This window comes from Suricata suricatta, chromosome 9, assembly GCF_006229205.1.
Source record: "Suricata suricatta isolate VVHF042 chromosome 9, meerkat_22Aug2017_6uvM2_HiC, whole genome shotgun sequence".
Taxonomy (NCBI): domain Eukaryota; kingdom Metazoa; phylum Chordata; class Mammalia; order Carnivora; family Herpestidae; genus Suricata; species Suricata suricatta.
The window spans coordinates 27,113,590-27,140,451 of record NC_043708.1 but is presented as its reverse complement, the minus strand read 5'-3'; the positions used below and the strand labels follow the sequence as shown (position 1 = coordinate 27,140,451).

Sequence of the window (26,862 nt, the reverse complement as noted above, 5' to 3'; positions counted from 1 at the left end):
GGCAGAGAGAGAGGGGGAGACACAACCCAGAGCAGGCTCCAGGCTCTGAGCTGTCAGCATAGAGCCCAATGTGGGGCTTGAACCCACAAACCATGAGATCATGACCTTGGCTGAAGTTGGATGCTTAACCAACTGAGCCACTCAGGCACCCCTCTGAGAGGTATTTAAATAAATCATTCTGATTTCAGGAAATTAAAACACACCTGTTTGTATATAAAGTCTCAAAGAAAGAAGTTAATCTTTTCAGTAGTAGATGCCAACGCTAATAATTAATGCATAAAAGTTGAATCAACAAATCATACCAATAAAGACACTCTTGTTTGTTTCTTTTTAAGGCAAAAGCAACAACAATCAAAGAAGCTCTAGCCAGATGGGTGAGTATATGAATTTTTACCTCTTCTAGAGACCATACAAGGAGAATTTTTGGATAGTTATTTAAATATGAGCATTCCAAATACAAGGAATCTTTGTGGTACTGGAGCTATTTAGCTATTTTGACTGTGGTCATGGGTACCTGAACCTACACAGATAAAATTGTGTACACTTAATATACACATACAAACACATGTACAGTCATGTATAAATGAATTCTAGTAAAATTGGGAAAATCTGATTAAAATCAGTGGGTTATATCATTATCAATATCCTAAACGTTTATCAGTGGATAATAATAACGTGTATATATGCAGAATGGAATATTATCCAGCCACAAAAGGAAGGAAATCCTGCCATTTATGACAACATGGATGGACCTTGAGTGCATTATGCTAAGTGAAATAAGTCAGACAAAAAAAGACACATACTCTATGATCTCACTCATGTGTGGAATCTAAAAGGGCTGAACTCATAGAAACAAACAATAGAAATGGGACTTGGGAAGATGTTGGTTAAAGGGTACAAATTTCTAGTTGTAAGACAAGTTCTGGGCATCTAATGTACAGCATGGTGACTATTGTTAGTAATGTGGTATTATATACTTGACAGTTGCTAAGAGAGTAGATCTTAAATGTTTTCAGCACTAAAAGAAAAAATTATATGAGGTGATAGATATGTTAGCAACCTTATTGTGTTAATCATTTTGCAATATATGCATATATCAAATCATCACTTTAGACTTACACAATGTTACATGTCAATAAAGCTGGAAAACATACTAAAGCATATACTAACGTTAGAAAGGAAACTGCATTGTAAAAACCATGCGTTACTATAAATATTTTGAATATAGCATTCTAATAAAGTTCTGAACAGTTGTAATTCAGCATTATAGATATAATTTCCACAGAGTATAGAGATAGCTCCTCAATTTCTATGCCCTGTATAACTTTTTTTGTCAATGTTATCAATAGTTTTTTGTATAATCATCTTTTGCTTTTGTAGCTGGGCTTTGAATAAAAAGTCTTTCAGGAGACTTGGTGTCTATGGAAAATAGGGTGGATAAAATAAAAAATATTTGAATTCTTGTTGTAGTGCTTATACACTTCTTTGTACTCTGCATTAAACCACATTTCTGGGGGTGCCTGGGTTGCTCAATCGGATAAGTGTCCAACTCTTGCTTTCAGCTCAGGTCATGATCTCATGGTTTATGAGTTCGAGCCCTGCATAGGGGCTCTGTACTGACAAGCTTGGAGCCTGTGTGGGACTCTGTTTCTTCTTCTCTCACTGACCATTCCCCACGCTTGCTTGAACTCTCTGTCTCTCTCAAAATAAATTAACATTTAAATAAATAAATAAATTAAAGACTCATTTCTGTTTGGTTAATGAAAAATCTGGGGTTTTGTTTGTTTGTTTTGTTGTTAAAGTAGGCTCTGTGCCCAGCATGGAGCCCAGTGCAGGGCTTGAACTCATGACCCTGAAATCAAGACCTGAGCTGATATGAGGAGTTGGACACCTACCTGACTGAGCCACCTAAGCGCCCCAAATCTGTTTTGTTATAGAAAAACAGTACATAGGGAATAGGCTTGTTATTAGATTAGATTTTCTTTGTATCAGATTTTAAGACTTTATTTTCTTATAATGATAAGTGGTTGCTTTCTTGGTCTGGGTTGTACGTTATATTTCTAGCTCATATTGTGACCATAAGTCTTTGACTTTAAGATTGTTTGAAGACATTAAGCTTACTCGTTCAGATTAACTAACATTTGTTAACACTAACATCTGTTTCCACTCCCCTAACCTACAGATGTATGGCACAAAAATAAGTACTGAGTGGATGTGTATTAGGTCTTTTTTCCAATGGATTGCATATTTTCTAGTATTGATATCTTATGATTTGATTTTAAAAATAAGCCTCTGTGTGTCTTATATTGCACTATGTTATAGAAAACATAGGAAAGCAAAGGAAATGGCCCCTGCACCTTAGGAGCTTCCTGTTTTGTTGGAGAGACTGACTTTAAGTATTGAGGTACTTAGAAAATATTACATAGCATATATTGATAATTAAATTTTAAATTGTGTACATAGTACTGAAAGTAAACTCTATGGTAGAATTTATTTTAAATATTTTTTTTAGTTTATTTAGGGGTGCCTGAGTGACTCGGATCCATGATCTTATGGTTTATGAGTTTGAGCTCTGCACTGGGCTCTCATGTCAGCACAGAGCCCATTTCAGATCCTCTGTCTCCCTCTCTCTTTGCCCCTCCCCCACTTGCTCTCTGCCTCTCTCAAAATAAATAAACTTTTTAATAAATTCAAAAATTTCATTTATTTTGAGTGCGAGAGTACATGTGCGCTTGTGAGTTGGGGAGGGGCAGAGAGAGAAGAGAGTGAATCACAAACAGGCTCCGAGCTTGTCAACACAGAGCCCAACTCTAGACTAGAACCTTATGAACTGAGAGATCGTGACCTGACCTGAAATCCAGAGTTGATCACACAACCTTAGGAACCTTAGGCGTTCCTCTAAGGTAGAATTTAGTAGTAAATTATTAGAGAGCAAATAGCTTTGACTTCAGCTGTGTTGTAAAGATGGTATCTTCCAAAATTCTTGGTATTTTGGGGTTCTAAGACTGAACCATGTATAGTAAAAGTAAGAAGAGGTGCAAAATATTTGATCTTCCAGATCTAAGTCTGACATTTAAGAAAAGGGTGTTTAGGGACAAGGAATTCTTCCCAAGAAAATGGTATTTGTTGTATTTTGTTTTTGTTCATTGATAGACTCTTAAAAGATTTTAAATATTACAGAAATTAAAGTTATTTTCTTTCCTCCTCCTTTCCATTCGGTTGAAACCTAACAAATTATCTGAATGAGCCATATAAGAGCCTGGTGACCAGGGTTAGCAAATCTCATTAAGTGAATAGACAGAGTTATAAAGTTCTAATAATTGTTTTGAAGTAAACATTGAAAAGCCTAGCAAAATTCTGGACTCTTTTAGTTCTGTATTACAATCAGGGATCACTTTCTTCCAAATTAATTTTCATCATAGGAAGAGAAAACCAGTCAGAAGCCATCTGAAGCCAAAGAGATAAAGCTTTATGCTCAGATTCCCCCTATAGAGAAGATGGATGCATCTTTGTCCACACTTGCTAATTGCGAGTAAGTTCTCTTGTCTTTTTCTCCCTTCCTTTTTTAAATACATAAACTAGAAAAAAATGTGTTTGTTTTCTGTGATATTTGTTTCTCTTTTGTTTGTTAGTTTGGTTAATATAATTCTCCCTTTGGCAGGGACAAACATAAAAGATTATTGGTTTATGGGGGACTAGTAATAAAGTAACCCTGAACAATATAGTATTTTTTTAATGTTCATTTATTTTTGAGATAGAGAGCACTAGCAGGGTAGGGGCAGTGAGGGGAACAGAGGATCCAAAGCAGGGTCTGTGCTGACGACAGCAAGTCTGATGCGGGGCTCAGACTCACAAACTGTGAGATGACCTGAGCCGAAGTCGGATGCTCAACCAAGTAAGCCACCCAGGTGCCCCCATATAGTACTTTTTTTTACAGTAAAATTTTTATATGTGCCTGTCTTTTGTATCTTGGAGAAACTAAATAACACAATAAGACTTATTCTATCATAAACTCTAGTATTTCTCTTATAAAATTAGCCAGTCAATGCTATATGGACTAGAGGCCTAACAAATACTGCTTTAAATTTTTTTTAATTGTAAAAATACATTGTTAAAACATCTAGAAAATATAAAAAACACAAAGGAAAGGATATCAACTAAATTTGCATATCAACTAAAATTGCACCACCTTTTGAGAACCAGTGTTAGAATTTTGATATAGAAGCTTCTAATTTTTTTTCCTCATTGGGATCAAATTATACTTATTATTCTGTAATCCTATTTTCCCATGATTTTATCAGATCTATATTAATTCCTCTTTAAAAAAAAAAAAGTTTATTTATTTATTTTGAGACAGAGAGCATGAGTCGGGGTAGGGATGGGGAGAATCCCAAGCAGGCTCTGTGCTGTGCTGTCAGTGCAGAGCCTGACGTAGTGTTCAAACCAGGAAATCATGACCTGAGCTGAAACCAAGAGTCAGATGCTTAACCCTGAGCCACCCAGGCGCCCCTATATTAATTCCTCTTAAGTTATTTTCTCAATACTCTACATACTTTTTTAGCAAGGTTCTGTGGCTAATTTGAGGCAATTATTCTATGACACCTTGTGACCATGTTCTCAGGCTGCAGTGTCTTGTTGGAGTTGTAGAATGTTATAGAATCACTTGGGGTTCTTCCGGATTTAGTCACTCTGTGTTTTTCTAAGTGTAGTGCACTACCTACCTACATAAAAATCTCCTAATGCAGAAGTTAAGCCCCACCCCAAATGTATAGAAACAAAATATCTACTGATGAAACCTAGGAATCTGTATTTATAATAAGCAGCTGGAGTGACTCTTATTCCCATATTTGTGAACCCATGCATTGACTAGTATCTCTCTTTGGAGTGAAAGGAAAAAAGCAAACATATTTAGTTATTGTATGCAACTTGTCCTTTATGATGACAACACTGTATATTATATAAAAATCTACGCTAGACATTTTTTGGCTCCAAAAGCATGATTCCAAAGAGCACTGTTTCAAAGTGGTCAAATATCTTTTTATCATAAAGCCATCTCAAAGGCAAACAGTTGAGAAGGTTTTGTACCTGGTACCAAATTATCTTGAAACTGCTTGGAAAGAGTCAGCCTGTTCATATTTTTGCTGACAATCTCTTTGGGCAGGTTGCCTATACAATAGTTACAGAATTCATCTCCAATAATATTCCCAGATTTAAGGCACTCCATTTATCACTGGTACTTGTCAAGAATTGGGGATGGCTAGAAAACATACAGATTTGATCAATAATTGGTTTTGTAAAAAAATGAAATTTTTTTCAAGTCAAATCAGAAAGGATAAAATCACATGTTCTAGAGTCAATTTTTTGGGGGGGGTTTAAATTTGTCTCTGCCCAATTATGGCTGTGTAATATTAGGCAAATTGCTTAACATCTTTGAAGCTCAGTCGGTTAAGCCTCCGACTTTGGCTCAGGTCAGGTCTCATGGTCGTGGGTTCGAGCCCCATGTCAGGCTCTGTGCTGACAGCTAGCTTAGAACCTGGAGCCTGCTTCCGGTTCTGTGTCTCCTTCTCTCTCTGCCCCTCCCCCTCTCATGCTCTGTCTCTCTCTGTATTGAAAATAAATAAAACATTAAAAAAGTTTAAAAAAACATTTAAAAAATTGCTTAACATCTTTGTACCTCAGTTTCCTCGCTTATAAAATTTGGATGATAATAATAATACTTATTTCACAGGATTTCTGTGATGGTTAAAACAGTTTATGTAAAAAACAAACAAACAAAACCAGTTTATATAAAGTACTTAGAATACTGGGTACACATTGTGGTCAATAAAGTTTGCTTTTATTATTTGCATGAAATGTACTGAAATATTAAAAATTTTGTCAAGAAAGAAAGACTAAGAATATGTAGTTATGCTCCCTTTAAAAATGTTTATATAATTAAATCCTGAGTAGAAAAAACCTAGACAAATGTACATAAACCATTAAAAGTAGTTATCTCTGGAGGTACCTGTGGAGTGGTTAGGATTATATATGACTTTTTCTGTATACATTTCTGAATGATTTAACACATGAGCAGATAAAAATCTTCGCATATGCATGTAATATAGTTCTGCTTTATATCAAAAGGGATCACATAAAATGTTGTTTTGCTAGATGGTTTTTTAACTTGACCAGATGTCATGGATGTCCTCTCAAGCTGGTATCTAGAGCCTAGTGTCACTTGTTTTAGTGACAGTGTAGTTTTTCATTATCTATCCCTCAGTTGCTGGATGTTTATAGATTTTTCCCTATTTTTTGCTATTATAATAATATAATAAATTCTTATATATCTTTTGGCATTGTATTAGTATTTTAGTAGAAGGTATTCCTAAAAAATGAATCACCAGGTCAAAGAACACATGCATTTAAAAAAATTAACAAATAATACCAAATTACCTTCAAAAAGATTTTTTAATTTTCTGCAATGAGTATGTATTAACTTTTGTATTCCGAAAAAAAGTGTGAGGATTTCAAAATGAAAGAATACATGCGATGTCTGAGGGGGGGAAAAGGTTTTAGGGTAAAAAGAAAATACGACTTAAATATTATCTTCTATGGGCACTTGAGGAATAATTTCTGATACTCCATTTATTTTTCTGATACATCATTTAAAATTGTTTCATATTAATTCAAGTTTTCCTTTGTTCTTTTCAAGGAAGCTTTCACTGTCTACAAACTGCATTGAAAAAATTGCCAACCTCAATGGCTTAAGTAAGTGATCTACAGTAACAGATGGTTCTTGGGTTTTCCCATTACTGTAATAAACATTCTAGAGACACTATGTAATCCCAGAAGCTAGCACCTGTTTAACCACAGTAATTGTCAGATGACAGAGAAAATACATAAACCATGTGTCTTAAATTTATTTATCCAAAGAAAATCAGAGAGAACAAAAGACCTAAACATTTTAGACACTTTAAAGCTTTTATAGAGTTAGAATTAAATAGAAAAATTAGATTTTTAAAATTATATATCTTTTGTTCAAATTTGTCTTGTGCTTCATACTCTTTTTAAATTCTAGGTTGTATTCTGGAATTTTTTATTTATTTATTTTTAAGTTTATTTATTTATTTTCCAGCACCTGGGTGTGGCTCAGTTGATTAAGTTTATTTATTTATTTTGATAGAAAGAGAGAAATTGTGAGAGTGAGAGAATCCCAAGCTGGCTCCACACCCTCAGTGCAGAGCCAGACACAGGGCTTGAACCAACGAACTGTGAGATCATGACCTGAGCTGAAACCAAGAGTCTGGGGCTTACCCGGCTAAGCCACACAGGTGTCCCAATACTTGTTATTTTTAAATTTTAATTCCTTACCATCATTTTTCCTGTATTCCTTGTCAGTGCTAATGACACTGCCACCATCCCAGTTGCCAAGGCTTCTGACTCCTGCTTGTTTCCTATGTTTGCTGAAACTTGGTGGCTTAAAACAATAGTTCAGAACAAGAACAAAAACAGTGCTGAAGGCCAGAAGTCCAAAATTGGGTTCAGTGGGCCAAAATCAAGGTTTTGACCAAGCCACACTGCCTCTGAAAGCTTTAAGGGAGAATCCGTCCCTTGTCTCTTCTAGATTCTGATGGCTGGCTGCCATGCTCCTTGGTTTGTGAAGGCATCTAATCTCTGCCTCTATGGTCATATTGACTTTTCCTCTTTTGTCTATGTCACATATTTCTCTGCCTCTTTCTTTTATTATTATTTTTTTAAATTTATTTTTGAGAGAGAGAGTATGAGCAAGGGAGAGGCAGAGAGAGAGGGGGACAGAAGATCCAAATTGGGCTATGCACTGACAGCAGCAAGCCCAATGCGGGGCTTGAACTCATGAACTGTGAGATCATGACCTGAAGCAAAGTCAAATGCTCAACTAACTGAGCCACCCAGGCACCACTCTCTGCCTCCTTCTTAAGAGGGTATGTATGATTACATTTAGGGAATACCTGGGTAACCAAGGCTATTCTCCCTAAGACCCCTAACTGGATGACATCTGCAAAGTATTTTTCCCCCATATAAGGAAACATGCGCAGGTTCCAGGGATTAGGATCTAGGTATCTTTTGGTGGGGCCTTGGTTAACCTACCATGCTCCTGCTTTACTTCCCTTAAGACATCTGAGTTCATCACAAGTCCTGTTAACTCTACTCTTTGAGAGAGCTCTCAAATAATTTGTTGCTTTTCTATCTCCAGAAGCTACACTTTTATTTAAGACTCACATTATCTCCTCCTTAGATTGTCTTTTCAAACATTTTTAACCACTTTTTTATTCTAAGGAATACATTTGAATTCAAGACTCATTACATATATTCATATGAATATACATATCAAGTATATACATACACACATGAAGTAGAATAGGTTTGTAAAACAATGTTTACTCTTATAGCATAGGTTCCAGTATAAGTTTTTAAATTTTTTTAATGTTTATTTATTTTTGAAGGAGAGAGAGACAGAGTGTGAGTGGGGAAGAGTCAGAGAGAGAAGACACAGAATCCAAAGCAGGCTCCAGGCTCTGAGCTATCAGCACAGAGCCCGACATAGGGCTCAAACCCAAGAGCCATGAGAAGTCAGATGTTCAACCAAGACCTCCAGGTGCCCTCCAGTATAAGTACTTTAAAGATTTTATTTTTTAAAAATGCTTGTCACAACCCATTAGGCTGAATACATACCTCCCCTAGTTTGAGAAACGCTGCCATGGGGTACGTGGGTGGCTCAGTCAGTTAAGCATTCGATTCTTTTTGGTTGTTAATGTTTATTTTTGAGAGAGAGAGAGTATGGGTTGGGGAGGGGCAGAGGAAAAGGGGAACAGAGGATCCAAAGGAGGCTTTGTGCTGACAGCAGAGAGCCTGATGTGGGGCTCAAACCCACGAACCATGAGATCATGACCTGAGCTGAAGTTGGACACCTAACCAACTGAGCCACCCAAGTGCCCCTAAGTATCTGACTCTTGATTTTGGATCAGGTCACGATCTCAGGGTCGTGAGATCCAGCCCCAAGTCAGGCTCCTGCTGAGCATGGAGCTTGCTTAAGATTCTCTCTCCCTCTGGCCCTCTCCCCTGCTTATGTGCTCTCTTTCTCAAAAAAAAGAAAGAAAGAAAAAGAAAAATACTGCCTTGTGACTTTTGTGATAGCCTCCTAACTGATCTTTTTGTGTCCTTTCTACTCTTCAATTGACCTTCAACACTGATAGTAGGGTATTCTTTCTAAAAATATTCTTGGGGCACCTGGGTGGCTCAGTTGGTTGAGCATCTGACTCATGTCCGTGTGTTCAAGCCTTGCATGGGGCTCTGTGCTGACAGCTTAGATCCTGGAGCCTGCTTTAGATTCTGTGTCTCCTCTCTCTCTGCCCCTCCCTGCTCACACTCTATCTCTCTCTGTCTCTCAGTTTAAAAAAGTCTTTTAAATATTATTCTCATTATCATTCCTACAGATCAGAGAACTTTAATGGCTCCTCTTTGCCTAGTAAAGACCAAATGCCTAATGTTACATTCAAAGTCATCTAAAACCTATTCACCTTATTCACACCCGAATACATCATTCTTTTTTATGCTTTGTGCATTTGTTAATGCAATACTTTTTTTCCTTTGAGAATAGCCCCTTCCTCTTAAAAGGAAAATCCTGTAAGAAACAAAATTAAGATGAAGAATGTCAAGTTTAAATGTCATTTCTCAGGGCACCTGGATGGCTCAGTCGGTTAAGCGTCTGGCTTCAGCTCAGGTCATGACCTCACGGTTTGTGGTTTCGATCCCCGCATCGGGCTCTGTGCTGACAGCTAGGGCCTGGAGCCTGCTTCAGATTCTGTGTCTCCCTCTCTCTCTGACCCTCCACTGCTCTCACTGTCTCTGGCTCTCAAAAATAAATAAAAACCATTAAAAAAATAAAATAAATGTCATTTCTCCCTCTAAAGACTTCTCTAGTCATTGTCATAATTACTCTTTTTTTAAAAATGTTTATTTATTTATTTTTGAGAAAGTGAGAGAGAGCACAGAGGAGCGGCAGAGAGAGAGAGGGAGAGAGAATTCCATGTGGGCTTCGCGCTCATAGTGCCACCCAAACACACCTCCATTATTACTCTTTCCTTAGGAATATTAATAACAGTCTGTCTTGTACTATAATAATGAATACCCACTTCATATAGTTATTGTGAAGATTAAATGAGTTAGTATATATAAAGTGCTTTGAATCGTTCATGGTGCATATAAATGCTCAAGAAACATTAGCCATTATTATAGTTAGTGAGGAATATGCTTGTCTCTGTAGATAATGAGCTCGTTGAGGGCAAACATCACATCATACTATCTTCTGTTCCAAATCGCCGTCCTCCATGCAGGACCTTACTCAAGAGTTGGCATTCAGTATTTATGTTGTCCTGGGGAGGAAGCGTTTACTATGAGAGCTGTGTGTAAGATGACTCAGTATATTCCAGGTTTTTACTGACTCCTTAAACAATTTGAGATGTTTCATTTTAAGGTTAACTCTTGAACAACATGGATTTGAACTGTGTCAGTCTCCTTACATACTGGTTTTTTTATGGCACTGTAAATTTATTTTCCTTTCATTCTTAAATGTATTTTCTTTTATGATTTTCTTAACATTTTCTTTTCTCTAGGTTTATTATAAGAATACAATGCATAATACATATAACATACAAAATGTGCATTAATGGACTGTTGACCAAGGCTTCTACTCAGTAGTAGGATATTAGTCGTTAAGTTTTGGGGGAGTAAAAATTTATACTCGGATTTTCAACTGTGTGGGAATTGGCATCCCTATCTCCTGTGTTATTCAACAATTATACAGACAGTTTGACTGTAATTGAAATAACTTGCTTTAATAAGATTAAATTGATAATATTTTTTTAAGTTTATTTTCAGCAAGAGAGAGAAAGAGGAAGAGAGAGAACCCCAAGCAGACTCCATGCTGACAGCATGCCTGATGCAGGGCTCTATCTCACAAACACTGAGGTCATGACCTGAGCTGAAATCAAGAGTTGGGGGTGCCCACGTGGCTTAGTCAGTTAAGCGTCCCACTCTTGGTTTCAGGTCAGGTCATGATCTCATGGTTTGTGGGTTCTAGCCCTGCATAGGGTTCTTCACTGGCAGTGAGGAGCCTGCTTAGGATTCTTTCTTTCTCTCTGTCTCTCGCTCTGCTCCTCCCCTGCTCTCTTTCTCAAATAACCTAAATCAGGTGTCAGATGCCTAACCAACTGAGCCACCCAAGCACCCCGATAACATATTATTTATCAATACAGATAACATGCTTTTCTTTTCATAAAAAATGACTCTGATAATAGGAAAATGGATAGCCTCTGTATAGGGCTGGCAGTGGACTTTAACTTATAATCTAATGTTGGTCAATTGGTAGTAACTGTCAGAAAAATGTTATTAAGAGCACCAAAAATTCAGTAGAAAAGCATAGCTTTATCGGTTATTGATGTCTGATGTAGACATGGAATAAGACAGTATGAGCCTTTGTACCACACATTTGCTATACTTGATTTACCTCATTTTGGTTCTGCTTGCACCAAATAGTACTTCACAGTCTATGGGCTGTCGCCGGGGAATACACATCATCTGTGGCCACAGAGCAAAAAGAAGCTGCTGATCCATATGAAGGATTGAGTATATGACTGAGCCTGTCTCTCACCCCTTCCCCTTCATGAGCACTGTAGTCTTGTTAAACATGATGAGAGGATCTGAAAAAAAAAAAAAAGGGATTCCTGTTTAACAGGGGGTTTATAAGGCAGAATAACCCTAATGGCCACTTATGTTTATTGTAGTAAACTGTGGCTAGAACACTGCCTACCGGGACTATGTTCAAAACTGCGACTAAAAGCCTATACAATATGAATGTTAATAATATTAATAATCTCACATAAAATATTAGAATATACATTTTGTGACTTGTGTCTTTGGTAAACACTTACACTTTTCTCTTTCAGTTTACTAAATAGATAAACACAGAACTTTTAAATATTGTTCCGATTTTCACCAGGACCTTTTTTGTATAAGGAAAAAAAACAGTGTTTTCCTTCTAGTGGTGCTCTACTTCTGAAAAATATATCATTGTGTTACGTTAGGACATTTAATTCATTAACTTTGATGTCATAATTTATGTCCCTATACAGTAATCAATAAGATCTTTTTAGCTTTCCATCACCATTTTCATGCGTATTTTTTTTTATAAAAAGGAGTTTAAAGAAAGAGTTTTATATATTAAAGTAGATACTGTCTTTGGAAGAGTTACATATATTTTATATTTGTTGTCTTCCGTTTCGGAAGTTGTTTCTCAGTCCTCATCTTAGTTGACCTAGCAGCATATTTTGACATGGATGATTTTGTTCCTCTTTGAGGTCGTTTTAATGTTTGGCCTCTGGGACACTGTGCCCTCCTGATCTTCCTGCCTTTCTGGCTGCTCCTTCCCACTCTCATGTCTGCCACTTTTAAGTGTTAGAGAACTTCAGGCCTCAGTTCTTGTATCTCTTCTCTTTTCTATCTTCACCTCTTCCCTGGATTATTTCATTCAGGTCATGGCTTTATCATCTATATGCTGATAGTTCCCACATTTGTATCTCTAACCCAGGCATCTCCTCTGAACTCCGGATTCTCACAGTCGATTGCCTGGTGTTTCCACTGGACGTCCACTAGATATCACACACTTAACATGTCTGAACTGAGTACTGATATCCTTCCCCAGCCCCTGCTAAACCAACTTCCTGGGTGTCTTTCTCAGTTAGCAACAACTCCGTTCTTCCCATTGCTCAGGCCAAACTCCCTGGGAATTTCTTAACTCCTTTCTCATACATCTTGTGCAACACCTATTATCTTTCTTTTTGTTTTTTTTTTTTAGTTTATTTATTTATTTTGAGAGAAGATAGAGAGTTGGGGAGGGGCAGAGAGAGATGGGGAGAGAATCCCAAAAAGGCCCTGCGCTGTCAGTGCAGAGTCTGATGCAGGGCTTGAACCCACGAACTGTGAGATCATGACCTGAGCTAAAATCAAGAGTCAGACACCTAAGTGACTGAGCCACCCGGTGCCCTAGGGCACAAGTTATATTGAATTTTACCTAAATTGATCTCATTTACCTTAATTACTTCCTTAAAGTCCCTATCTTTAAATACAGTTACATAACTGAATGTTAGGACTACAACATATGAATTTAGAGTGGGTGGGGGGAGGCACAATTCAGTCCATAACCAGGGAACTTGTTTCAACAGTTAAAGCATTTTGCATGAATTAGATCACTCTTAAAATACTTTGTCCTGGGGGCACGGGGCGGGGGGGGGGGGGCTCAGCCCGTTGAGTGTCTGACTTCAGCTCAAGTCATGATTTCATAGTTCGTGGGTTCAAGCCCTGCCACAGGCTCTGTGCTGACGCCTCAGAGCGTGGAGCCTGCTTACGATTCTGTATGTCCTTCTATCACTGCCTCTCCTCTGCTCATGATCTGTCTCTCAAAAATAAATGTTTTTTTAAAAATTAAAAAAAATACTTTTCCTGAACATTAAGTGTTTCTCATAACAGAATTTAAAATAAAATACTTCATTAGGGGTGCCTGGGTAGCTCAGTCAGTTGAGCGTCTAATGCTTGATTTTGGCTCAGGTCGTGGTCTTGCAGTTTGTGGGTTTGAGTCCTGTATTGGGCTCTGTGCTGACAGTCCAGAGATTGCTTGGGATTGTCTTTCTCCATCTATCTCTGCCCCTCCCCCTCTATCTCTGCCCCTCCCCTACTGGCTCACATGCTCAAGCATGTGCGTGCTCTCTCTCTCTAAAATTAAGTAAACAAAGACTATACTTTCAGGGATCATTTCTATAGTTAGTTACTAGAGAAGTTTCTCTGAACGTGTAGAGTACCCGAAACCACGAGGAGGAGGTACAGTGTCCCTTCCTGAGCGTGAAGCTGACTTTGGGCATTGTTTCATGCAGCTGCCTTTTGTCATTGATGATCATTCTTCTTCTCTTTCTAGGGGAGGAAGAGGGAAGGGATGCCGTCTGAGTGGTTTCCAGAAAAAAAAAAAATCAAAATAAAATTAAGTAAACATTAAAAATTTTCATTGTTTAAAATAAATAAATTAAAACAAAGTTCACATAGCCATATGTGTCTGGTAATGTGCACACACATCATTTTTGTATACTTCCAAGGATTAAGCATTATGCTAAATATTTTAGACAAGTATCTCATTAAATCTTGATATTCTTACAAGTAAGATATTATATTTCCTCACTTTATGTATAATGAAACTGTGATTCAAAGAGGTTTGGTTGCTTCCTTAGAGAGTTGGGATTGGAACTCAGTTAATTAAATTTGTGCTCTTAACCATTGAATCCTGGATATCCTAGAAGAGTACAGTCCAATAGGGCTATCTACACTGTCCTAATAGAGTTGCCACTAGCCACATACAACTATTAAGGTCTTGAAATGTGGCTAGTATAATTGAGAAACTGAATTTTAAATTGGATTTGATTTTAATTAAATTAAATAGCCACACATGGCTAGTAACTACCATATTGGACAACATAGTTACAGAAGGTTAAGTTGTGAAAACTAAATGGATAACTTATGCATAAGTAATCAGCAGTTTTTTAGAACAGAAATGAGGTTTCCTGTGTTTGCTAGAATCCTTTTTTTTTAATTTTCAAAAATAATACATGCACATGGTTTTATGCAAACAGTTCAGAAGAGGTTACAGTGGAAAATAAATTTTCCTCTGACCATAGATTCTCAGTTCCCTAAAGCAACCACTGTTTCTACTTTCTTTTTCTTCTAGAAATAGCCTATAGATGCATAAATAGAACCAACCTTTTAAAAAATACAAATAAGCATTTTTAAACCAAATCACAATCTAATTTTTTTAAAGATTAAAAACAAAAGATATTTAAAATACTAACTCATTTGATTTTGCTTTTTTTAAAATAGTATTTATTTTTGAGAGAGAGAGCACATGAGCAGGGGAGAGGCGGGGCCGGGTAGGATAGAGGATCCAAAGCAGGCTCTGTGCTGGCAGTATAAAGCCCAATGCGGGGGTTGAATGCATGAACCATAAGATCATGACCTGAGCTGAAGTCAGTTGCTTAACCAACTGAGCCACCTAGGCATCCCTGATTTCACTTATAATCCTTTTTGGAGTGAAGTGTGCTATACATAAATATATTCTTATTTTCTAGCATGAGTTCTCATACTAGAGTAGATTTGAAATATATATGCTTATAAAATTTGAAGTTCAAAGCTTCTTGGGTCACTTGGGTGACTCAGTTGGTTAAGAGTTGGACTCTTGATTTCAGCTCAGGTCATGCTGTCACAGTTCATGAGTTTGAGCTCTGCATCAGACTGTAAGCTGACAGCATGGAGCCTGCTTGGGACTCTCTCTCTCTCCCTCTCTCTCTCTCTCTCTCTCTCTCTCTCTCTGTTCTTCCCCCATTTGTGCTTTCTCTCTCTTAAAAGAAATAAATAAACTTAAAAAAAAGTTAAAATCTTCTTTGCTCTTATCTTATCCCTGTAATATTGATACTAGCCAGCAATTTATTTATTTATTTATTATTTTTTCTTAATTTTTTAATGTTTATTTATTTTTGAGAGAGAGAGAGACAGAGTGTGAGTGGCAGAGGGGCAGAGAGAGGAGACATAGAATCTGAAGCAGGCTCCAGGCTTCAAGCTGTTAGCACAGAGCTCAGTGTGGGGTTAACACTCGCCAACCGCCAACCGGGAGATCATGACCTGAGGCAAAGTCAGATTCTCAACCAACTGAGGCACCCATGTGCCCCATTAGCCAGCAGTTTAAAACCAAGTGTTGCAAATAGTTAACTATTTATAAATTTAATATTGTCATGATGTGAAATTAATAGTATTTACCTTAGATGATAGATCAATGTTATCTCCTACTTTATTACCACTTTATTAATACAGCCTTTCTTACTCTTTATATAAGTGTATTTATCATATAAAACTTATTAGCACTTTATCTTACTGATTTACAACAGTTGTAATATAATTTTCCTAAATAAAAATTGTGTTTTTTTTTTTCCACCACAGAAAACTTGAGAATATTGTCTTTAGGAAGAAACAACATAAAGAACTTAAATGGACTGGTAGGTTGTTATTTATTTCTTTTAAAAGAGCGTGTACTTTCCCCCTTAATATACAAGTAATGTTTGTCCATTGCAGAAACTTTACAAAATCAAAAAGCAACTATAAAAAGTACCTATAAGCCATTGACAGTGTAAATATTCTTAACATTTAGATTGATACATTTCTTGCCTTTTTTCTATTTTTTGATGGGTGTGTAGAATATGAAGTCATACTCTACATATTGTTTTGCCCTATTTTTTTACTTAACATGTAAAAATCATTTTTTGCATGTCATTTATTCACTTAATAAATTCATTCAATATATTTCTTGAATGCCTACTTTAAGCCAGGCACTGTTCCAGGCATTAGAGATACACAATATGAAATGAAGTCCTTGTTCTCCTAGAATTTCCGTTATAGTAGAGGGAGATGGTCCAGAAAATATTTGTATAATATGTATACAATGCATTGTATAATACAGGTGGTGATGAGTGCAGTGAAGAAAAACAAGGCATATACAAGAACATAGATTGACAGGAAATGAGGATACAAGCTGTAGAGCTGACCAAGGGGCGGGTGCTCCAGACTGAGGTGGGACAAGTACAAGTGTCCTGAAACTGAAGCTGCTTGGTATGCTTGAGTTAGAGCAGAAGAGTTGAATGAGGGAGGGAATTGTCCTCAGTGAGCTTGGAAAGGGAGCCAGGAGCCAGACTACCTTGAGCCTTATAGCTCATGGTAAGATTTTAGATTTTTTTTCCCAAATGGCTTGCAAAGCCACTGGAAGTTTTAAAAATAATTTTCAACCATACCCCCCCTTTTTTAAATGATAGCATAACATTTCTATTTTACTTATATACCTAATTTTTAAAATCAGTTACTACTCATTATTTATTTCCAATTTGGAGTCATTATAATCAATACTATTATGAATCTCCTTTTAGCTATATTATTGCACACATCTATGAATAATTCCTTGGATAAATTCCTTGAAATGGAATTGCTGGGTCAAAAGGTATGACTTTCTTTTAAGGCTTTTGTGATATATTATCAAGTTACCCTTTGGAAAGTTGTTACAATTTATATTCCTACCAGTAAGTTATGAGGGTTCCCATTTCCCCATATCAAACTTGGACATTTAAAATTTTTTAAAGTTTTTGACAGGGAATTTTATTTGTATATCTTTTGGCCATTTGAATTTCCTTGCAGAGAGGTTGAGATGAAACAATATTGTAAAATTAGGCAGTTTCAGGAATGACAAGGTTAATGTCTTTTTCTTGTATTTGTTCCCAAAAAGATAATAATTTTTTAGGTATATATTGTTAAATAATTTAATAAACATTTCCAACGTTTTTATAACTCTGACCTTCTCCCCGTCCCACCCCTACCCCCAATAAGCATAGCCTTGTGCTTTGCAAGCACCAGTGGGGTTGAAACTACAGTGCTTCTCAACAGTAACCTCGCCGACCACACAGGCTGCAATGGCCACCTCCAGTGACAGAGGCAGTGTTCAGAGCTGCAGTTTTGGAGTTGTCATGAACCCTATCTACTTATCCACACAAAGTGTTACTAGTAAATTTATGAAATACTTGGAAAGTCTTAGAAATTACATTCTGGAGTTAAATATAGGAAGTTTTCTCCCTCAAAATAATAACCAGTAGATGAATTACTTGCTGTGAAAGTCTTTCCTCTTCTTACATATAGGTATCTGTGTGTGCATGCATATGTGTGTATACATATATGTTAATGTATGTTTATATTGATAATATACAGGCCATATTTCTTCCGCTTTTTCATTCGGTAGCATATCAGGAATATCCTTCTGTGTCAAAACATGAAGATTTAATGCATTCTTTTTTATATAACAATGTATTTAACTATTCCTATACTGCTGAGCATTTAGATTATTTTCTTGAGGAAGGTATGTCTCTCTCTTTTTTTGCTATTACAAATCAGGTTGCAGTGAACATCTTCACACATATAACCTTCAACAGTTATTTGAATGTTGATATAGGCTAGGTTGCTAAAACAAGAAATGCTGAGGATATTTGTATGCATTTAAATTTTTGATGGGGGGGAAGAGGTGGTGTTAATGGAGGAGGGCACTTGTGGGGAAGAGCACTGGGTATTATATGGAAACCAATTTGACAATAAACTATTAAAAAAAAACAAATTTGTGATGGGTACCTCAAATTGTTCTCACAATGCTAATACCAGTTTTCTACTTCCATCTGTGGTATATGGATGAGGATTATCCCCTCTTCCTTCAATATCCATGAGTATTATCCATATTTTTTTAATTCATATTTTTTAAATTTCGTTTTTGGGGGCGGGGAGAGAGAGTGGGGAAGAGGGGGAGTGGGAGACAGAGAAAGAGAAAGAATCCCAAGCAGGCTCCATGCTCAGTGCAGAGCCCAAATGGGGCTGGATCCCACAATCCTAGGATCATGACCGGTGCTGAAATCAAGAGTTGGATGCTCGACTGACTAAGTCACTAAGGTGCCCCTTTAGTCCATATTAAAAAAATTTTTTTAATGTTTATTTTTGAAAGAGCGAGAGAGAGGCAGAGTGTGAGTGGAGGAGGGGCAGAAAGAGAGACAGAGGCACAGAATCCCAAGCAGGCTCCAGGCTCTGAGCTGTCAGCACTGTGCCCAATGTGGGACTCGAACCCCTGAACCATGAGATCATAAACTGAGCCAAAGTCAGATGCTTAACTGAGTGACTGAGCTACCTAGGTGCCCTAATCCATATTTTTAATATTTGCCAATATGATAGGGAAAAATGGAGTATTGTATTGTTTTAATCTGTTTTCTCCAGTTAGTTGTGACCTTGAATATCCTCCTATGTATTTGTTATATGTTTCCTCTTTTGGAAATTGACCAAACTTAGTTATTACACATTTTTCTATTGGCTTTATTTTTTCTTATTGAATTCTAGACACTCTCAATATTCCTAATAAGTATCCATTGTTGAGAACATTATTACTATTATTGCTGTTAATATTTATTAACTATGTAGCAGACTCTTTACATGCATTGTTTTATTTGAAATTCACAAGTAGATAATGTCCTCATTTTAAGATTTAAAAAAAATCCTCATTTCAGGATAAAGACACTTGGGCTCAGGTAGTTATCTAAAGTGCCCAAGTCTAGTGAACAGGCATTTTTAAATTCTCCATTAATATGAGACCAGCAGTTTGTCAATAGCTATTACAGTCTTCAATGTGTATTTACTTTGTCCCAACTATTATATGTCTAGGACGTTTTCATCCTCACATACATGAACAAAGATGTTGGACCAAGTATGTTCATTGTAACAAAGCTTGTATTAAAAACTTCAACGATCTTGGGGTCTATCAGTTGTAGACTAGTTAGCTAAATAAATAAATAAAATATATCAAGAGGAAAAATGAGGTAGGACTTACCTATACCTGCTGGATGGAATAATTTGCAAGGTACGTTGTTAAGTGAAAAAAAAAAGGAAGGCATATATTTCTATGTATGTACATGTACATACGTATATATGCATGGTGCTAGCTGTTACCTCTGAAGAAAGGAAGGGACGTAGGGTGAGAAAAACTTTTCTTTTTATGCTTGTTTGTACTATTTGGGGTTTGTTGTTGTTGTTGTTATCTTATGTTACTCTTTACTTTAAAAAAAATAACCACAGGTGCCTGGGTGGCTCAGTCAGTTGAGCATCTGGCATCGGATCAGGTCATGATCTCGCGGTTCGTGGGTTCGAGCCCTGCATCAGGCTCTGCGCTGACCGCTAGCTCAGAGCCTGGAGCCTGTATTCGGATTCTGTGTCTCCCTCTCTCTGACCCTCCCCTGCTCATGCTGTCTCTCTCTCTCTCTCTCTCTCTCTCTCAAAAATAAATAAAAAATTTAAAAAAATTAAAAAAACCAAACTAATGATTCCCCCTAATATACAAAGTATTTGTTTACCCATGTTTATAGCAGCTTATTCACAACAGCCAAAAGATGTAAGCAACCCAAATGTCCATCTATGGATAAACAGATAAACAAAAAAGAAGATTATTGCAGTAATTTAATGCAGTTTTCAGAATTTTTTTCCCTTAAAGATTTTATTTTTAAGTAATCTCTACACCCACCATGGGGCTTGAACTCACAACCCCAAGATCAAGAGTCTCATGCTCCACTGACTGAGCCAGCCAGGTACCCCAGTTTTCAGAATTATTAAATGTATTTTCTCTTAGTTTGTCACTTTCTTTTTACTTTATTCATAGTTGCCAAATAGAGTTTTAATGTTTATTTATTTTTGAAAGAGAGAGAGACAGACAGAATACAAGCAGGGGAGGGGCAGAGAGAGAGGGAGACACAAAATCTGAAGCAGGCGCCAGGCTCTGAGCTATCAACACAGAGCCCAATGTGGGGCTTGAACTCATGAACCACAAGATCTTGACCTCACAAACTGTGAGATCTTGACCTGAGCCAAAGTTGGAAGCTTAACCTACTGAGCCACCCAGGCACCCCCCAAATGGAGTTTTAAAATTTGTCAAATTTATTTGTAAAACCTTTATGACTTCTATGTTTTGTATCTTTTATGGAAGCTCTTTACTTCTAGATTATAAAAATAGTCATCTTTAGTACTTTTAGTTTTTTTACATGTAAAAATTTAAAGTTGTTATCTTTAATTCATCTGGAGTTTATTTTTATATGTTGCATGAGGCAGGCATCAAACCTTACTTTTTTCCTTCAAATGGTTAGCCATATAGCGAAAAATCTTTCCCACTGTAAATGCCACCTTCTAAAGTCTGTGTATGCATGGGTGGATTCCTGGATGGCCAAGTTTCCATTTGTTATTTTACTTTATATTCCAGCCCCAATATAATGTTGCTTTAATTTTCTTTAGCTTTAAATATGTTTTGATATCTATTTGGATAAGTCTTCTTTTCTTGTTCAAAATGTTTGTTGGCTTTTCTTGGGCATTTATTCTTCAAAAGAAATTTGAAAATCAGTTTATCAAGTTCATAAAAATCAATTTCCATTGGAAATCTTATAATTCCACTGAATTTATAGACTGGTTGGGAGAAAATTGATATCTTTATAATAATTAGGCTTCCCTTACAGGGAAGATTTATTTAGATTTTTGATGTCTTTCAGTAGAATTTTATAGTTTCAGCTCCTGTAAGGCCTGTATACTTCTTACAGAAATGTATTCCTAGGTAATTTATAGTTTTGTTGCTATGATGAATGAGATAATTTCTCTCTAATGACTTCCTGTTTGTAATATAAAAACTATTTGTTTTTGCATACTTATAATCAACTGCCTACAAACTTTTTTAAAAATATAGTTTATTGTCATCTTGGTTTCCATACAACACCCAGTGCTCATCCCAACAAGTGCCCTCCTCAATACCCATCATCTATTTCCCCCTCTCCCCCACCCCCTCATCAACTCTCAGTTTGTTCTCAGTGTTTAAAAGTCTCTTATGGTTTGCCTCCCTCCCTCTCTGTAACTATTTTTTCCCCTTCCCCTCCCCCATGGTCTTCGTTAAGTTTCTCCTGATCCACATATGAGTGAAAACATATGGTATCTGTCCTTCTCTGCCTGACTTATTTCACTTAGCATAACACCCTCCAGTTCCGTTCACATTGCTACAAATGGCCAGATTTCATTGTTTCTCATTGCCATGTAGTAGTACATTGCCTACAAACATTTCTTAACTGTTTGTGAATCGGATCTTCCTAAAGACTTCTAAGCAACATTATGATATCTGAATTCAGTAATTTATATGAACAGCGAACAGTAATAACAATAATCATCATTTTTGTGGTCCAAAATGGAGGTTTTACTGCATTCCATTAAGCCTCTCCCACTCCTATAACCTCCAATGTAATATTTACAGAACAGACACTTTTTTGTTTTCAGTACTCATAATGGTTTGTTGATCTCAAAGAATTGTAAACTTTAATAGCTGAAAGGGATCTTAGAGAACTTCTTGTCTAACCTCATTTTTTTTCACTGTGGTAAAATACACATAACATAAAATTTACCATGGTAACCATTTTTAAGTACAGTTCCATGGTATTAAGTATATTTGTATCATTGTACAACCATCACTGCTGTCCATCTCCACAATTCTCTTTGGCTGGAAAAATTGTACCTCTGTACCCATTGAATGATAACTTCTTGTCCCCTCCCCTCAGCCCTAGAACCACCATTCTACTTTCTGTGTCTGTGAATGTGACTGCCATAGGTCCCTCATGTAAATGGAGTCATATGGTGTTTGTCTTCATGTGACTGACTTCTTTCACATAGCAGAATGTCCTCAAGGTTCATTCATGTTGTAGCATTTATCAGAATGTCTTTCTCTTCTCAGGATGAGTAATATTCTATTGTATTTATATACATATTTTATTATCTCTTTATCCATCAGTGAACACTTTGGTTGTTTCCACCTTTTGGCAATTGTTAAATAATGCGGCTGTGAACACGGGTATTCAAATATCTCTTCACAACTCTGCTTCCAATTCTTTTGGGTATATGCCCAGAAGTGGGATTGCTAGATCATATATTTTTCATTTTTAGAGGAACCACCAATTTTTGTAGCAGCTATACCATTTTACATCTCCACCACTAGTGCACAAGGGTTCCAGTTTTTTCATATCCTTGCCAACATTTATTTTTTGTTTGCTTGATAGTAGCCATCCTAATGAGTGTGAGATGGTATCTCAATATGCCAACCTCCTCCTTTTAGAGTAAGAAACGAGGAGGAGTGATTTGTTCATATGCAGAAGCAGACCAGTTTGCTAAATGGCTTAGTCAATATTCAGTTCTCTAAAGGGCCAGTTTATTGTTTATTGTCTTTGTACCACCATTGATTATATCTAGGATTTATGAGCCAGTATGATGTAATCTTTATACTGTAACAGAAAGACTGTGCCTTTTTTTTTAAATGTTTATTTATTTGTGAGAGAGAGCACATGGGAGCGCAAGCAGGAGTGGGGAAAGGGCAGAGAGACGGGGAGAGAATCCCAAGTAGTCTCCATGCCGTCACTGTCAGCACAGAGCCCAGCTTTGGGGCTCAGTCTCACAAACCGTGAGATCATGCATGACCTGAGCCAAAATTAAGAGTCAGACACTAGGGGTGCCTGGGTGGCTCAGTCGGTTAAGCCTCCGACTTCCGCTCAGGTCAGATCTCACGTTCGTGGGTTCGAGCCCCGCGTCAGGCTCTGTGCTGACAGCTAGCTCAGAGCCTGGAGCCTGCTTCAGATTCTGTGTCTCCCTCTCTCTCTGCCCCTCCCCCTCTCATGCTCTGTCTCTCTCTGTATCAAAAATAAATAAAACATTAAAAAAAAAAAAGAGTCAGACACTTAATCGACCAAGCCACCCATGTGCCTCAAGACTATGAGTTTGTTTGTTTTTTAATTTTTTAATGTTTTTTATTTATTTTTGAAAGACAGTGTGAGCAGGGGAGGGTCAGAGAGAGAGGGAGACACAGAATCCGAAGCAGGCTCCAGGCTCTGAGCTAGCTGTCCGCACAGAGCCCAACATGGGGCTCGACCCCACGAACCGTGAGATCATGACCTGAGCCGAAGCCAGACGCTTATCTGACTGAGCCACTCAGGTGCCCCAAGACTATGAGTTTTAAACTGAATTTTATAGTTCAAAAAAAAAAAGAGGAATTGATATATAGTAGATGAATTGATGGACAGATATGTGATAGGAAATGGATAGTAAAATGTTAATGGTGGAATCTGGGTAGTAGATATGTAGTCGCTGTAATATTCTTTCAACTTTTTATGTTTGAAAGTTTCATAATAAATATTGAAACAAAAACCCTGAAATTCAGACTTAACTCCATTATTTGATAGCATTGTGATCTTAGAAAATGCCTTTAATCCCTCTATAATAGAAATCAAATGATCTTTGCCTATCTTTAATGTTATAAGGATCAAGTCATGTAATGTACAGGGACATGATTTGAAATCTATGTCATTCAATAAAAGTGATAAAGTAGTGCTATTTTTTCCCCTTTTGGTAATTTTAGTAGCTATTCTTAGTTCAGTTCAGTTTGAAGAGAGGAAGAAAATGTTCTACTTGCCTTTCTTTATGAGAAAAACTCCCACACAACCTTCAGCTCTCCTGCCAGTAAACAGGTGGGTTTCAGTTCTCTGAAGGCCATTGTCTTCAGGTTTATAAGAAAGGAGGACAGGAGGAAAAGTTTAAAAATAAGCTTATAAACCAAATTGCTTTCTTTTTCAGGAAGCAGTAGGGGACACATTAGAAGAACTGTGGATCTCCTACAATTTTATTGAGAAGTTGAAAGGGATCCATGTAATGAAGAAATTAAAGATTCTCTACATGTCTAATAACCTGGTGAAAGACTGGGGTAAGCCAAAGCTGAGTCTTTGCTAACCTTCTACCTCCTATTTATAGAAAATAAACAGAACGAGATGCAAATGGGAACATTTCTTTCTAAGCACACAGGGGAATAGCTATAGGAGTTCCTATATTTATGCTAAATGCTTGAAATTTACATTTAAATATTTACTTAGAAGGATTATAATTGAATAGATCCTAGTCTTATTATTCATCATGAAAAAAATTTAAATTATTGTCCAAGGCTGAAAGGAATTCATTTAAATTGAATAATCTTGGGTGGAAGGTGCCTTTGCCATCTATATTACTTTGCTTTTTTATAATACATTCTTCATTCAGCCTTTACTAAAGTCCTATTAAGTGTTATGAAATATGCCAGTCTCTTAAGATACATAATTGAATAGGATATTGTCTCTGTCTTCAAGAAATTCACAACTTAGTGGGAAAGAGTAGTTTATAAACTAAGAATTATAGAACTTTGTAATGAGTTCTTCACTAGAGGTGTGAATTCATTAGGAATTCAAAGATTAGGGGTGCCTGGCTGGTTCAGTCAGTAAAGCGTGTGATCCTTGATCTCAGGCTCATGAGTTCAAGCCTCATGTTGGGTGCGGAGCCCACTTAATTTAAAAGATTTTCAAAAATGAGGGAATGGGTATAGACAAAGAGGTTTGGCTTAACCCATACTGTACAGCATAGAGAAGCCCTATCCCTGGAGAGTTTGTTCTTTGTGATTCTGAACCTCATTTCCTTTTCTTACTCCACCCGTAGTCTTCAGAGAAAGACTTCATATGGGGTAACTTCCCTAACTGCTTTCAAGATATTTAACAAATTGTTCTGAATAGTCACAAAGTGAGGGCTAGTGATTCTGGGGTTCAGCCCCGCAATCCCGAAAATCATAACAGGAAAGCTTGCCATTTTCACATGGATTGTATTCTTTGTACTTTTAGCTGAATTTGTGAAGCTGGCCGAATTGCCGTGCCTGGAAGACCTGGTGTTTGTAGGCAATCCCTTGGAAGAGAAACATTCTGTGGAGGGGAACTGGATTGAAGAAGCAACCAAGAGAGTCCCCAAACTGAAAAAGCTGGATGGTGAGTGACCCTGAGCCAGCCTGGGACCATGATTCCTAGCGTAAGAATTGAATTTGTGACATGGAATTATAAAACGGAGCACAACCGATAAAAAAGATAGTCGTCTCTCATCTCCGAAGCCATTTCATTCCATAGGAAATTGTGTAGTCTGAGTTTGGGCCAGGGAGAGATGAAAAACTCCTGGGGTACTTAGATCATCCCTAGACCCACAACTTTTACAAAAGCCAGGCTCGTTCTCAAGTCACAAGGGTATTATTTTGCAGAATAATTAGACATAAATGGTAAGTAATTGCTTTTTCACAACTGCATCAAACTTGTAGTTTTCTCTCTATACCCTCCCTCCACACCTAATTTTAGTTAACCAATATTTAAGATAGGTGTCAATGTCAGTAGACATCCCTGACTGGGTTCAAGTTCCAGTTCTACCACTTTTTGTCATTGTGCTAGTTAATGAATTTCACCAAACCTCGTTCTTTTGTATCTAAAAACTAGAAATGGTAATAGTCCAGACTTCTCTGGATCTTACCTCCTCCCAGTGGTGCTGTCAGGAAGCCAGGCTAGGATCCCAAATGTTCCACTACCCACAGATTTCTCTCTTTTCTGCCAGCCCAGAGAAATCTGAGGAGAAATCACTATCCCCCTCCTTTTCCACATCATTCTGCATCTGCTCACAAATTGGCTTCTCAGTGATCTTCTTAGGCTTTTCAAAGACAAAAGCCAGTAAGTCTGATGGTCTTTTTCTGCTTCCACATTGCCCCTGAAGCAGTGATCCATAGAGCTGATTAGGCTACCTGACTGAATAGAGGGAAGGGAAAATATTTAGAAGAAACAAATAAGTAATATTCAGCTACGTGATCATCATCATTATCATCACATACCACACACATATTTGCCCTACTGTCTTCATCACAATACTCATACTGATTCTCGCATCCAAAACAAAAGGACCTGGTTGTCTGTGGTTTAGGCTTCCTTGTCCCTCAACCCTTCTCATCAATCTTCACCACCCCTGCTGCCTTGTCATTCTATCCTTCCTCTTCTTTGTCTCTCCATCTGTCTCTTGCCAACTCTTTCAAAGCCTCAGTACACAACCCTTTTATCAACCCCAGCTTACCGCAGTGGTTGTTCGTAAATGGGACTACACCCCTATGGAGGGATAGTTTAGAATCTCTGGGGAGAGGGGTACCTGGGTGACTCAGTCGGTTAAGCAGTGAGCATCTGACTTTGGCCAAGGTCATGATTTCACAATCTGTGAGTTCAAGCCCAGTGTTGAGTTCTGTGCTGACAGTTCAGAGCCTGAATAAATTTCATAGGTGATTCCAATTGCCTCCCTGGAAGGTATGTCCTC

General features: G+C 37.3%; 1 protein-coding gene and 1 non-coding gene across 2 annotated transcripts in view; both read left to right on the top strand.

The window, feature by feature from the left end:
• The window catches only part of DNAL1 (dynein axonemal light chain 1), a 54,043-nt gene that overhangs the window by 18,929 nt on the left and 8,252 nt on the right, over nt 1–26,862 (top strand). The window contains exons 2-7 of the mRNA XM_029951429.1: nt 336–374; nt 3,423–3,532; nt 6,692–6,747; nt 16,048–16,103; nt 24,310–24,436; nt 25,374–25,514. Coding sequence (XP_029807289.1) covers nt 336–374; nt 3,423–3,532; nt 6,692–6,747; nt 16,048–16,103; nt 24,310–24,436; nt 25,374–25,514 — 529 coding nt within the window. The remainder of the gene's footprint in view (nt 1–335; nt 375–3,422; nt 3,533–6,691; nt 6,748–16,047; nt 16,104–24,309; nt 24,437–25,373; nt 25,515–26,862) is intronic.
• On the top strand, nt 13,803–14,018 carry LOC115303060. The gene has a single exon (XR_003913786.1). It is a non-coding gene; the product is annotated as a small nucleolar RNA U3 (small nucleolar RNA).